General features: G+C 38.4%; 1 protein-coding gene and 1 long non-coding RNA gene across 4 annotated transcripts; both read right to left on the minus strand.

Annotated features, from left to right (window-relative positions):
- Positions 1 to 2,767: 2,767 nt before the first annotated feature.
- On the minus strand, positions 2,768 to 4,868 carry LOC133449507 (uncharacterized). The gene is made up of 3 exons (XM_061728665.1): positions 4,751 to 4,868; positions 3,693 to 3,858; positions 2,768 to 3,596 (listed from the first exon to the last, which is right to left on the minus strand). The coding sequence occupies exons 2-3, from the start codon at positions 3,856 to 3,858 to the stop codon at positions 3,043 to 3,045; spliced, it is 720 nt and encodes a 239-aa protein (XP_061584649.1). The 5' UTR covers positions 4,751 to 4,868; the 3' UTR covers positions 2,768 to 3,042.
- Positions 4,869 to 7,945: 3,077 nt separating this feature from the next.
- On the minus strand, positions 7,946 to 13,755 carry LOC133449508 (uncharacterized). Of its 3 annotated transcripts, none has more exons than XR_009783046.1 (7): positions 13,567 to 13,755; positions 12,828 to 13,114; positions 10,626 to 10,690; positions 9,890 to 10,073; positions 9,365 to 9,537; positions 8,698 to 8,912; positions 7,946 to 8,599 (listed from the first exon to the last, which is right to left on the minus strand). It is a non-coding gene; the product is annotated as an uncharacterized LOC133449508 (long non-coding RNA). The 3 variants fall into 3 exon arrangements; XR_009783047.1 differs by having other exon boundaries at positions 9,860 to 10,073; XR_009783048.1 differs by lacking the exons at positions 12,828 to 13,114; positions 13,567 to 13,755 and adding an exon at positions 10,875 to 10,998.
- Positions 13,756 to 14,010: the final 255 nt, after the last annotated feature.

Below are 14,010 nucleotides of genomic sequence, written 5' to 3' on the forward strand. Positions count from 1 at the left end.
AGGGTGAGGATGTGGCTGTGAGGTTACAGTTTCTGGGGCTTCCTGGGAGGCCACAGACAGGCTCTCTTCAGCTCTTCTGGAGGTAGATGTAGTCCTGACATTTTCAGGCTAAAATGAAGAAGCATAATAAATGAAAAGAATACATATAAATATCTCACCCTGCCCTGTGATTGATAATAGAATATTTACATTTATGTATGCTAAAAGCCTTATTATGATACACTTACTCTTTGTAGGTGAACTGGGAAGCTGAAGATAGATGGAATAACACCATCTCTCAGTCGGACAATCTGACCTGTCCTATCAAAATCACCCTGCTTAAAATGCTCAGAGCAAAGCACAGATTTATCTCTTGCAGTGAATCCTTCCCTCCTCAAAGCCACTTCCCACTTCTTCCTCACATCTTTTTCTTTGGGAAACCTTCAAAATGAAAACATGAGATTTGGGAGAGTCTACACAAAAACATTTTACAAAGGAGGTCAAACTTATTTTCTTCCTTCAAATTTCTTAGAACCTGCTGTGAGTAAAACCAGGCCAGCTTCTTAAATGCAGAGGCCTCAAATAAAACTGATATAAAAGTAGAATTAACACAATATTCACAAAATAGGCCCGCAGATAAAGTAACCGTAAAGACAAACTGAGGCAATTCCTCTTTATTCCTGAGGTAGGTACAGCACGAGCTAACTAATAGGATTGGTTAACTGACTTTAACAGTGCAGAGCCAGGTTTCTAAGTCACTGAGACTCCAGCGATACCATTATACTGCATTTGTTACACTCACCAACGCCTTTCTTCTTCAGAAATCTACTCAAGTAACTTGAAAGTAAAAGTATGGTGATTTAAAACTACTCTTAGAAGTACTTTTCCCCCCAAAAGTTAGTCAAGTAACGGAGTAAGATTAAATGTAACTCGTAACCTCCTCTGCATGTGTATAATAACATTACAGTCTGTGTTGCTAGTCAATGTTATACCAGTAATATTTGGTTCATTTCTACAATAGTATTCTTGTGTCAGTTGTAAGTCAGTGTTATGGAATACGATATATAAAGTCTTAGTTCATAGCCGGGTGAACATCTGCACTAAACATAGCCTATCCAGCTGGCTACGATTTCACTGGTGGACATAAATACAGTACAGTAATATTCTATTCACAAAACACAATCAATAATAATGTCCAATCTTACTTGTGAAAAGTAATCCCCCGATCCCTGTTTTCGATGGTCCGCCGATTAGAACACGAATATGCAGCACAATGATGTGGCATCTTCAAACTTCTGCACTCTTATCTTCTCTTCTCTACTCTTCTCACTCCGCTGCTGCTGTTCTGCTGCTAGGCAACGGAGTAGGACGACCGCCCCAAGATGGCGGCCGCATTTCTCGCGCACCAGCAGCCAATGCGGCGTCTAGTGTTTATGTCTATACTCCAGACGAACGCACTGCCTGACCCTTGAGGTTCAGCTTCATCAAGTTGGTTTTAAGGCATCTGCCAGCTTGAGACACCATGTGACGCAGACGCTTTATATTTGATCACGTAAAAGTCCTTGTCTAATTCCACGTCTTCACTGCTTGTGTCTGAAGAAATGCTAATGCCAGAGTTGACTTTCTCCTCAATTTCCTTTTCTATCATTTTTGTCAGCTCTTGCGCACCTTCACATTGGTCCACTGGGACATCTAGAAGCTGAGAGAAACTTTTTTCTAGAGCGTCTCCCAGCTGAGGCTTGACGGTTTCCAAAGCTGCCAGTCTTGACAAGGAAACTCTCAAAATATTCAAGAGCAGACCTCTCGCGTCAGGGTCTTCCTGTGCAGGCTCTCGTCTCAGGCCTACCCATGGATCTATTACCCTACCTCCAGCGTGAGGCCGTTTTGGACCGGAAGTGCGCGCAACAAACTTCAAAATAAAACCACCTCCAGCGTGAGGCCGGTTGGGACCGGAAGTGCGCGCAACACATTTCAAAATAAAATAGTTATCGATTTTGTGAGAGAAAACTTTGCGCCTTCATATTTAATATTTAATTGTAACGTGAAAATCTGTTTCTTAAATATATGTAACACTTTTGATGTTGTCAATCCTTTATTTGTGGCATTTACCATGATTACACCAGCAACATATTAATCTCAATGGGATAAATCCAAGTGCACAGAAGAAATTTCAAATAAATCTTTAACCTGCTGCCTCAATTTATAAACTTTTAACCTAAGAAAAACCAAACCTTTAACCTAAGAAATACATGTATTCATATAGCACAGGATAAAGACACAACAGATACCTGGAGTCCCTCTGAAGAGTACTAGGCCTACATGAACACATCAATCTATGTACATTTGTTCAGACTTAAAAACTCATGCATAACATTTATATGAGGTAAATGCTTTATTTTTTTCCCATTTTTATTGTATTAAATTATTCGACTTTTGTCTTCAATGACATTAAGATCTTAAGAGGCCAATTAGGTTGTTAACTATGCTTAAATACAAAATTGTCAACATTTAGGGAGGACAGAAAAAGATAAAACTACATTCTATTGAAATGCAATGACTCTCCTGTGATCTTCATTGTATAACAAAAGCAAATAAATACATAAATAATAATTAATATTAATATACTATATAAATATATAATATATTTAATGCAATAAGGAAAACAGATAAAACTACACAAATTAAAAAAAAACAAAATCACTTGGTTCTATTCAGCTTTTTATTACACAACCCATCCTATTACCCTACTCCTTCACTTGAGCTTCGGTGTAGGTTGAGTATCCTCTGATATCAACAATCTCCCCACAAAATACCCACATGTCTTCTTCAACACTTTAAAATTTAAATTTGAAATTGTCCAGGATGTCTTCTTTCTCCTGTTCATCAAGCTGGCCAAATTCTGCATCATCCTAAAGCCTTCGGTACTGCCCCAGAACCTCTTCCACTTGTTCCTCTCCCATGGTGAGGACACTTGGAAACTCCACCACCCCTGAAAACAAATTTTGGTTGGTTTCAACCCACTCTGCGGCCTTTTTGCAGTCGTGGAGTATCCTGGCCGCCACTTCATCCTATGAAAAAGATAGAAATTAGGCCGCAATGAGAACATTTTGCCTTCTTATAACTTGTAGTGTGCTGGATAGAGAAGGAGGTGGTAGACTGTGCAGTGGAGGAGTTGGTAGACTGGGCAGTGGAGGAGTTGGTAGACTGGGCAGTGGAGGAGTTGGTAGACTGGGCAGTGGAGGAGTTGGTAGACTGGGCAGTGGAGGAGGTGGTAGGCTGGGCAGTGGAGGAGTTGGTAGGCTGGGCAGTGGAGGAGGTGGTAGGCTGGGCAGTGGAGGAGTTGGTAGACTGGGCAGTGGAGGAGTTGGTAGACTGGGCAGTGGAGGAGGTGGTAGACTGGGCAGTGGAGGAGGTGGTAGGTGGGGCACAGGGAACATCTTGTGGAAGAGTGGATGGTGGAAGAAGGAGGGGGTTGGGTGCAGCAGATGTGTTCAAAATTTGACAAGTCTCCAGATGTTTCTCCATGTCCGCTCTTCTTATGATGGTTTTGTCACAAATGGGACAATGGAAATGTGAGGTGCTTCTGCAATTTAAACTGCATTTGCAGATCTTTTGATCTAGGAGGAAGTCAACAAAAGGTTAAATTTGCCAATGATTAAAAGGATATATGAGCACATGAAAACACAGACACATTCACATTCACATACATTTACCTTTGAATGTGATGGCATTTTTGCAATGTACATCCAGATGTTTATGGAGCCTTCCTCTTTGGCTGGGTTTATATTTTGGGCAAAGGGGGCAATGAAAAAGCTTGCAACAAACTGTGCAGCGCTCCACTTTATAGTCCTCACTCGATGGAAAAATGGAGTGATGCATCTACACAACACAAAAAAGTGATAAAATATTTTATTTCAGTTGGTAAAAATGTATACCGTGTGAAGCAAGTTAAACAGCTTCAGACTGATTGTGATGTTACATACAGTAGGCTATTTTGCAAAAACTTTGCAAAAAGTGTCATATCACTAACACCACGGCACAAACGCCTCGTAATAAGTGATACCTTGTTTATGACAGGTAACACTACACAAATATCGTAACACCTATAGGATAATCAACCGAGCTCATGTCTGCCTCACTCTGCTGCACCTCTCACTTTGTATTTCTTTTGTATAATAGTTTTTTGTATTTTTTGTATAATTGTATAACTTTTTGTATAATTTGTCTTGTAAAATTGTAAATAGGTTATTTTTATTTTTATTCAGAACTGTCCTTCTCTATACCACAACTGCTGCACCTTTAATTGTCTATTCTGTACATAGAAATACCACATTTGTTTATTGTTTATTTTACTACATAAGAGCGAAATTACCGGAGTCAAATTCCTTGTTGGACAATGTTCGAACCTGGCCAATAAAGCTGATTCTGATTCTACAAATTGATTTATCAACGGTATAATGCACACGAGCAGGAGGAGGCGGGTCAGCAAAACCGCGGAGAAGCGGATCTTGCAGATCTGAAAGCTGGATGCTGAATGCAAATTTAGCCTATAAAACTCGTATTTTGTTAAACATTTAGCTATGTCTCAAATTAATTATTTAACGCATTACAAATAAACCCCCTCCATTAATTATATCAGGGTTTAATTATCCACAACAACGTCCTCACCAATTATTCCTTACTGTGCTTAACATAGCTCACTAATAAACCTAATTAGGTAGTTACGTGCAAACATAAATCATGCACCTTCATTTTTTAAAGTTTCACTTACTGTCACAACTTGTTGTGTCCTGAAATAAGACAACTTCGTATGTCTTTTACTTCACTTTATTCAAGGAACAGCAAACGTAAACATCACGAGGTAACTCCGAAGTGCAGGTCTTCTTCTTCTGCTCCTCACTGTACATGTCACTCCTGCTCATACTGCCACCTAGCGTTCAGGCTGAGACATTGGAACATCACACATCCCCCTTAATAAGCAAACATGTACCAAACTATGAAATGTACTTAAAACTCTTCAGATAGGGAAATGTCATTACTGTTTCCTCCATATAATAAAATATGTGCTTAGAAAAAACAAAATAAAATTACTCTTACATTTTTTAATTGTTTTTCTTTTTTTTGTCCAGAAAGATAATCCTACTGAAATGTAAAATAATCCTACTGAGTTTCAGAGTTGTTTGTTTGTTTGTTTGTTTTATTAAGATCCCAATTAGCTTTTGCAAAGTGCAAGATATTATTCCTGGGGTCTTCATATTCTCATGAGTGACAATACAGTGTACACACAATACAAACCAAACAGAAAAAATACTCATTCACATATATATACAGAAACACAAAAATTCACACATACAAAACATATAATCAACAAAACATACAACACAAGCTCCTACATTATTCATGGATACTCCACAGCCCTTAACAGAAATGCCAGCGCGGCCTGCTGGAACCTTTCCACTTGCTGTGGTGTAATGTCTCCCGCATCAAGGAGCCTGTTGAACGTAGCTCGAGTAATGAAGCCAATGTTCAGCTTTTCTCCTACCAGAGAGATAGAGTAAATAAGAGACTTTACCCTTAGGAACAGATAAGTTCACAATAATAGTTGTTTTCTATGTGTTTCCTTAACAGAGTTCATTAGCAACCAAGAACAACCACAACTGCTAATTTGCATAACCCTCGTACATTTATATCCCATGACATCAGTGACATCAGTCTCATATACGGTAACTGAATGAGCAGTCCTCTCACAAACAGAAATCTATTTGTGGTCAGTGGGTGGACATTGTATGTGTATCTGCCTATGAGAAACTTGGGAATATTACCTGGCAGTTGGTTTGATGGGTCCTTGTACGGTGGCCGACGAGGGCCAAACGCACTGCAACGGACTAATGCGTCTCAGTTAAGGAAAACGGCTTCAATTACAGAAACGATTCAAATTCACAAACTCAAAAACGAGGTACAAAAAGAGAAATTCCATTGCATCCAGGATTCTGAATGAAAATGCCAACACATACATCCACCAGACGATACAAGGCTGCACATAATATTAATAAGATAAGATCATGATTAGAGATTAACATAAAGCACCCGTTAACGTTACATATAGTACATTAAAAAGCCCTCTTATCACAGTCTTCCATAACATACAGCGCTGCACATTACATGTTATGCTTGTTAATGACAGCAGTTAATTTGTAAGCAGTTATGAATGATGTCCATTGTGTGTGTATATCAAGAGGTAGTGAAGAGTAGCTATTAATACTAATCTCAGTAATGTTAACGTTACTTATCACGTTTTTCATTTTTAGTTTTCTAGATTATACTGATCTATCATCTTTTTTCCAGGCTACTATGTTTTGCCCTTACTGTGGACAACATCTGGGAACAATTCACATGTTCTGTGGCTCATCTGGCTCTAATGTGCATTTTTTGGCAGAGGCAGACAACAGTAAGTGGACTCATATCCAGTTTGTTAATAACATTGATGTAGTTCACACCACGTTCTTATATAAAATGCATTACATTTGACTTTTAACAAAAAAGTTAAAGTTACAGTGCTTGGTGATATAGTTAATCAAATCTTGAGGTGATCAACTGTGTGTCATTGAGGTGCAGATAGTGAGTTTCACTGCCATAGGGTAGAAAATTAGCATTTATGTTCTGATGTTAAAGGACCTACCACGGTCCATCAGAGGAAAAGTGTTATAATTCTAATAAAATTAAATCTCTGTCTTTATCTCACTTGATGTTTGGCAGGGCCAGCATCAGATATCCCCACAAAAGAGGATCTAATACAAAGATATTTTGCTCATGGCTACAGCAATGCAGAAATTTTGGATTTTTGGGCTTCAAAACACAATGTTCATATGAGCCTTCGCTCCCTGAAGAGGAAGCTGAAAAGTTTGTCTTTATCCAGGCAAAAATACTATTCTCCTCTTGCCACCGTTCGTGCTGCCATACAGGAAGAGTTAAAGGGTCCAGGTCAACACTATGGCTACCGTTCAATGTGGCAGACACTGCGCCTAAAGTACTCTCTGACTGTTAAGAGGGATGATGTTATGGCCCTGATGAGAGAACTTGATCCACAAGGAATTCAACTTCGTGCAAGCAGAAAATTTGTAAAAAGAGTTTACAGTTCTGATGGACCAAATCATGTCTGGCATGTGGATGGATATGATAAGTTAAAGCCGTATGGTTTTGGAATAAGTGGCTGCATAGATGGATACTCTTGAAAAGTACTGTGGTTGAAATGTGGAGCAAGCAATAATGACCCAGTGGTCATTGCCCAGAATTATCTGAACTGTCTGTCAGAATGTGGAATCATCCCAATGCGACTACGCACTGACTGTGGTACTGAAAATGGCACAATGGTGGCAATTCATTGTACCATACGATCATCTCACACTGACGACTATGCTGGGGCTGCCAGTCATTTGTACGGCTCTTCAACGGCAAATCAAAGGATCGAAAGCTGGTGGTCATATTTTTGCAAAAAGAGGTGTCATTATTATTATATTTTTTTCTTTACAAGCTAGAAACATATTTTTCAAATGGACTTTAAAACAGACAATAGAACATTGTGGTCGTTGCATGTTCATTGCCTTTTAATGAACAACAAATTATATTTATCATTAAATTGTAACATTTTAGATTGAATCACAATCCAAAAACATAAAATGAAATGCATCACCCTAATTCCAGTTTGTGCATTCAGGTCGCAATTTTGGATGGACCTTCTGAACGATCTGAGAGAGAGAAATCTCTTCAATAATAGCCATGTGCACACATGCCTCCTGCGATTTGTGTTTATGGATGTGCTACAAAGTGACCTTGATGAATGCAGAGAAAAGTGGAACACTCATTCAATCAGACCTGTTAAACAGTCTCGTTGTCCATGTGGTAAACCAGAGGTCATGTACAACCTACCTCACAGGTTAGTTTTCAGTGTTTAACTTTTTATTTTCCCTGAAATAACATTATAAAACACAACAAAAATGAATGTCATCAAAAGATGTGAAAAATTATTGAAATAACATAATAATAGAAAAGGTAATAGTCTTAGTTTCAGCTCGGTAGTTCAAGCAACACATAACACTAAGACTATGAATATATTTTCACTCCCAGGTTTGGTGGAAATGACTGTGGGTTTCCAGTTTCACTCGAGGAACTGCGGCCATTTGAGAGTGAGGCAACACACAGTCCATGTGGAGATCGCCATCTCCAGTCACACTCTGAGGAGCTACAGAGACAACGTAATCTAATGCAGCCAATGACCTGGGAGACCTGTGTGGAACTCTATATCACCTGGAAGAACATGGCTGATTTGTAACAGAACTGAAAATACAGGTAATAACTGTTGAACTAAAAATTAAAAAAAAAAAAAATGAGTACAGTCCAAAACCAGGTGAATTTTGTATTCCAAAGTCCATGTCCTTTCGAAACTCTTCATAAGTCATTGACAGTGGAATTTCCATTGTGTTTGCACAGGTTCTGCTGCATGGGAAGCGAGACAGCCTTTGAAACTCCAGCTTTGGTCTTGGATTAATCCCACATGGGGGCAGGGAACTGAGTCCTGTGGCGAACATCAGGATGTCAGGGAGGGAAAGTCCTGTGTGTTTATCTGAAAAAAAAAGTTATAAAAATGTGTTTTATTAAACCTGTCATTCATAAAAGATGAGAGAAATGGGAACAATTGTATGAAAGGCTACTGTAATAAACCTTCTGTATGGAGGAGATAGTCTCTCCAGAATGCTAGTACTCTGGTTTCCTCTTGGCGTCTTGTGGTGCCTTGTTCACTGAGTTGAACCTGGAAAAGGTTATCCAGTGTTGTGGATGTCAGCTGTTCCACACTTGAGCACATAAATGCCTTGAATATGGATGCATGCTGCTCCAAAGCATGAATCACATTAAGTGCTGAAAGCCCATCCTTGAACCTACAAAATATTCACAGAGAAAAAACACAATCAAATGCTTAGAACAATAGCAGTATCAGAGAAGACTGGTAACATTTAAGAGCTAACAGTTTGGAAAATTGGCCTATTGCTATAATCCCTATAGTAATATCAGTGGGTACCTTCTATCAGTGCCTGTTATGGCAATAGGTCAATTTGCCAAAATTGTACTTTTGATTGTTATTGTACTTTTGATTGTTATTGTACTTTTGATTGTTATTGTACTTTTGATTGTTATTTTATCTCTGTATGTAAAGCACCATGAGTTGCACTTACACTGCATGAGTTGGTGCTATATAAATAAATAAAGTTTAAGTTTAAGTTTAAATGTTGAACTATCCCTTCAAGCATACTAATAACTAGATACTTGATACAATTGACTTCATGTAAAGTCTTAAAAATTTGAATGAATATGTGAAAATAAAGCACATTACCTTTGTATTGAGAAATGGTTGCGGTAAATGAAGTACCACTGCATGAAGTCCTTAATGATTAACTTCTTGTCCAACACAACATTTGGGTACTGAAGACAACCAGCAGTCTGCAACAGACTTGAATGTTTGTCGATGACTGCATGCAGTTCATCCAGTGTTGCTGCACTGGATATCTGGAAGACAATTACCACACATTAAAGTGAAATGCCACAAGTTTACCATACTGAAAGATAAATATGGAAATAAATCAAACTATTTTAATATTGTCCATGCTATAAAATAGGAAGGAAGGGCTTAATTAAGCTAATGTTCTGAGATGGTGCAAACTGGATTTTACTACAAAGAGGTGGTGCCTTAGATTACAAGTATTCACTATTCATTTAAAAAAAAGATTAAGGTTTAAAAAAGGAATTCAGGGGTGGAATTAGTCAACATTTAGTTTTAGGGGTTGAGATAGACTATAGATAGATAGTTGAGAAAGTTATGTGATAAGACATTGTGAGCTTTGTTGATTTGACAACACACCTCAAGCAAGGAGCTCTCATGGTATCATCTGTGATGTCCTCAATCCTTGCTTCAACATCAACGCTGGATTTTCCCGTGAGGTGGTCGTAGAGCATTTCCGACAAGAATCGAGGCCCTGGACCACCGTGGACTATTGATGTAGCGATCATCCTCCCAACAGGAAAATATTCATCATCTCTGGCAGCTGTTAATATTTTACCATCCATTAGTGCCACTATTAAAATCAGTTTCAAGTCCACATGAAAATGCATACCAGAGTTAATTTCACTAAATCCAGGTGCAGAGCTAAAAGGAGATGTTGAATTTCCAGTCTGAATTCCAAAATTATTTTCAGAAATGCAATGTACTTAATTTAAGTGCAGGGAAAGAGTTCATAGACTCAACTGTAAAATGCACAGTTAACTGTTTTTGTTTGTTTGTTTGTTTGTTTTACAAAGAATGACAAACCAATGATACCTGAATAAAAGGTACATTCTTACACTGCCCAGAAATTTAAAAAAAATGTGTTTGTTGGAGTTCTAATGGTATTTTGAATCCAGCAATAAAAATGAATATTAATAAACAGCTGGACACTCCAAGAAAGAAAGTATGAAACATATAACGGGATTGCAAGAAATAGGCTAAATGTTAGCATAACACCTTCCATTTTTTAACTATTTATTATTTTCTTCATTCAACACATATTTACACACACACTAACCAAACATGTTAAGGTTGCAACTGTCCACCAGCTTACCCATAGCAGGTATTCAGATTCCGTGAAGATTTGAACTGTTCCTGGGCAGGTGGTGGCTGTCCATCCTAAATAAAAAATAATACATTTTTAAGTTAATCAGTTAATCACTCAGCATTATTACCTGCTTAGAACTAATGCACATCATAAAGGACGGATACAAAGGACTTTGAATGACTAGGTGAATTTCCAAAATTTATGTTAAGACAATCAATACTATTGGGAATAATCTTTTTTTTTTTTTAAACTTACTTGATGAGATTCTGGTCGTTGGCACCTGGAGGGTCTAAGACATAATGTATGAATTTCCCTGCTCCACTACTGATTACCGTATTTTCTGTACTATAAGCCGCACCTGAATATAAGCCGCATCCGCTCTATTTAAAAAAAAAAAACATATGCAAGCTGCGGATATTTATGTTGTTACATTAGATTTTTACTACATGTACAGAAGGATTTTGAACTGTAAATGATGTACATGTTTGTACCTAAATAGATCCTTTCCTAACAGTGTCCTAACAGATTAAAACGGGACAGAACCAAGAGAAAATAACCGGTATTTATTTATCTATTTATCTGTTTGAAATCTGCTTCTACCTACTTCTATCTGCTAAAGAAGAAGTAGCGTATTCCTCTTTGCATTTATTTTGTCTTAGTTTTGATTCTAATTCCAATTAGAGCGCCCAGATGGTGGAAGAAAAATAATGTATAAGCCGCACGGTTCAAAAACTATGAAAAAAGTAGCGGCTTATAATCCAGAAAATAAGGTACTTGTTTTGTTTATAAAGCAAAAACATCACTTGACAAAGCCAATTTTACCCCTGGGTTTCGTTTCGCAAAGCAGGTTTAGTGAAAACTCCAGGTTTCACGATATAAACCTGGTCGGGACCAGGTTTATATCGTGAAACCTGGAGTTTTTCTGCGTCTCCGCCTCTTTCAGAGACACACGCACATTTGATTTCCTCATTCATTCAGTCAGCAGGCGGGTTTTGGCGAAGTTCTGCCGTCTGTCATTAAAAACAGAGTCAGTATATATATTAGAAGTCCATTGTCACGAACATGGCATGTCCTTTTGATGAAGACACAATCGATGAAGCTGCAGAATTAATGCGCAGAGAATTAAATATTCGTCAGGAGATGGTTATCAGACCGCGTAATGCATGTATATTACAGTACATAGTCTCATTACAGGCAAAGCAATATATGTTAATCCTTTATTTGTTATAATTTTGATGATTGAATTGTTTAATGATTTCATAATATATTCTAATTTTTTGAGATTTTTTATTTGGGGTTTTCATAAACTGTGAGCTTAGGCTAATCATCAAAATTATAACAAATAAAGGCTTGAAATATCTCACTTTGCATGTGGTGGGAAATAATATTTGTTTCACCTTAAGTTGAATTTACTACGAATGAAGTTTTGCAATATTTTCAAATTTTCCGACCTCCACCTGTATATTATTACATGAATAAATAAGAGCATAATACAGGGGTCTCCAACTCCGGTCCTGGATCCACCTATCCAGCATGTTTTAGGTGTCTCCCTGCATGAACACACCTGATTCTAATCAATGGTCGTCATTAACTTGTCATCAAGGTCCGGACAGTTCTGTTGCTGACACAGCTCCTTGTATCATGGTGTGCTGAAGCAGGGAAAGATCTAAAACATGCTGGATAGGTGCTCTCCAGGACCAGGGTTAGAGACCCCTGGCTTAATATGTGTCTGTATTGGTTCAATACGGAACGCAACTTTTAATTCCCGGGACGGGTGGCAAGCCTACATAAACCTGTCCAAGCCATCAATGGGTTCCACAGGATTGCAGGTGAATGATGTAGAGATCTGTTAAATTAATTTTACATTATATTCTGTGCTGCAGTGTTATTCTTTTTTCGAAAAACATGTTCAAATTCGCCGTATGCGCGCATTAAAATCTCTAATTCCATTCGGGTGAAAAAGGACACGGGTGTGAAGTATGTGGATCTTCAGATGCAAACTAATGTTTCCTCAAAGGGATTTTGTAAATTGAAATGTTAAATAAAGTTTTAAAAAAAAGAAAAGAAAAAGTATGTGGATCTTTTGCCGTTGTTGTCGCCGGTTGCCATGGTGAATCGTTGTATCAGGGCTCTATAGATACTGGCTTTTGATAGTTGTAGTGGTAGCGCTTAACTCCAGGTGAAACTACTTAGAGTTGAGTAAATTACCTCTAAACCGCTGTTCAGGAACCGAAATCTCAGAGTTTCCGATCTCAGAGTAGATCAACTAAGAGTTCAGGATTAGACTCAGAGTTTGTTGAACCTGCTTTGTGAAACGGACCCCTGGTCCCCACGATGTGGTAGCAGGTGAAATGAAGCCTGATTCCCTTGTTATCTTAACATGTGATGGCCTGCCCCCCCAGGCATGGGACAAGAAGGTGATGCTGCCTGCAGGACGACACGCAATCAGATATTTCACCGTAGTCCACTTCTCATAGTTGAAGTATGATTTAGCTCTGTGGGGGTAAAAAAAAACAAAAATAACTGTTAGCAAAACATGTTTCCTACACATTTTCCAATTAAAAATGTCTTACTTTTTCTGGAACTAGAATTATTTTGGAGACTTAGTCTGGTGTTCAAAATGATTAAGATTGTTAATAATCAGTTTCATTTGTAATAATTTTGAAGACCTGTGCAGGAACCCTATTAAGAGCCACCTGGCTAAGTAGTCATCATTTACACATTTGTGTCACCTTTACCTAGCTTTAAGGCCCTTTGGATTTTCAATTCTAATTTCAAAGCAATCAATAATTGCTGTGAGGCAGGAAAGTTCATCACTGGTGGTCTCTCTGATGCATCTCTGTCAGGCCAGTGGATGAGGAAGCTGATTTTTGCATACATAAGATCTAACTAAGTGACAACTTTGACGAGTGACATTAGCTAATGTTAACATGATAATTGAACGTACCTGTGATGAAGTGTTTCCCACACACGTACGGACTAGCCCCACGGCCATTTTCATTCACTCTTCGTATCACCTGAAGCCATAAATGATTAAACCTCTCCTCTTTTTGTTTCCCTCTCTTGAAGGGAGCAGAGAAAATCTTAAGTTTGGCTCTTTTAAGTTGTTCCACGAACGCAGCAACTCTTCGGCATTAATGTGGAGTCTGCTTTGTTTTCACCGGAAAGGGGGCGTGGCCTAGTGACGTATGGTTACTGTCGTCACAATGCGCACACCATGGATGCCCCGCCCACACGCTGTGTGGGCGGGGCTTCACGGAACGTCATTACGTTTCTCCGTAGACGAACGTTCTTTGATTACGTCATACCAACACGTCACCAAGCAAGATTATATAAGCAACTAGTCCATAGAAGTATTCTGAATACTATTCAGTTATCGAGAGAGGACTAC

The sequence above is a fragment of the Cololabis saira genome, chromosome 8, assembly GCF_033807715.1.
Source record: "Cololabis saira isolate AMF1-May2022 chromosome 8, fColSai1.1, whole genome shotgun sequence".
NCBI lineage: Eukaryota > Metazoa > Chordata > Actinopteri > Beloniformes > Belonidae > Cololabis > Cololabis saira.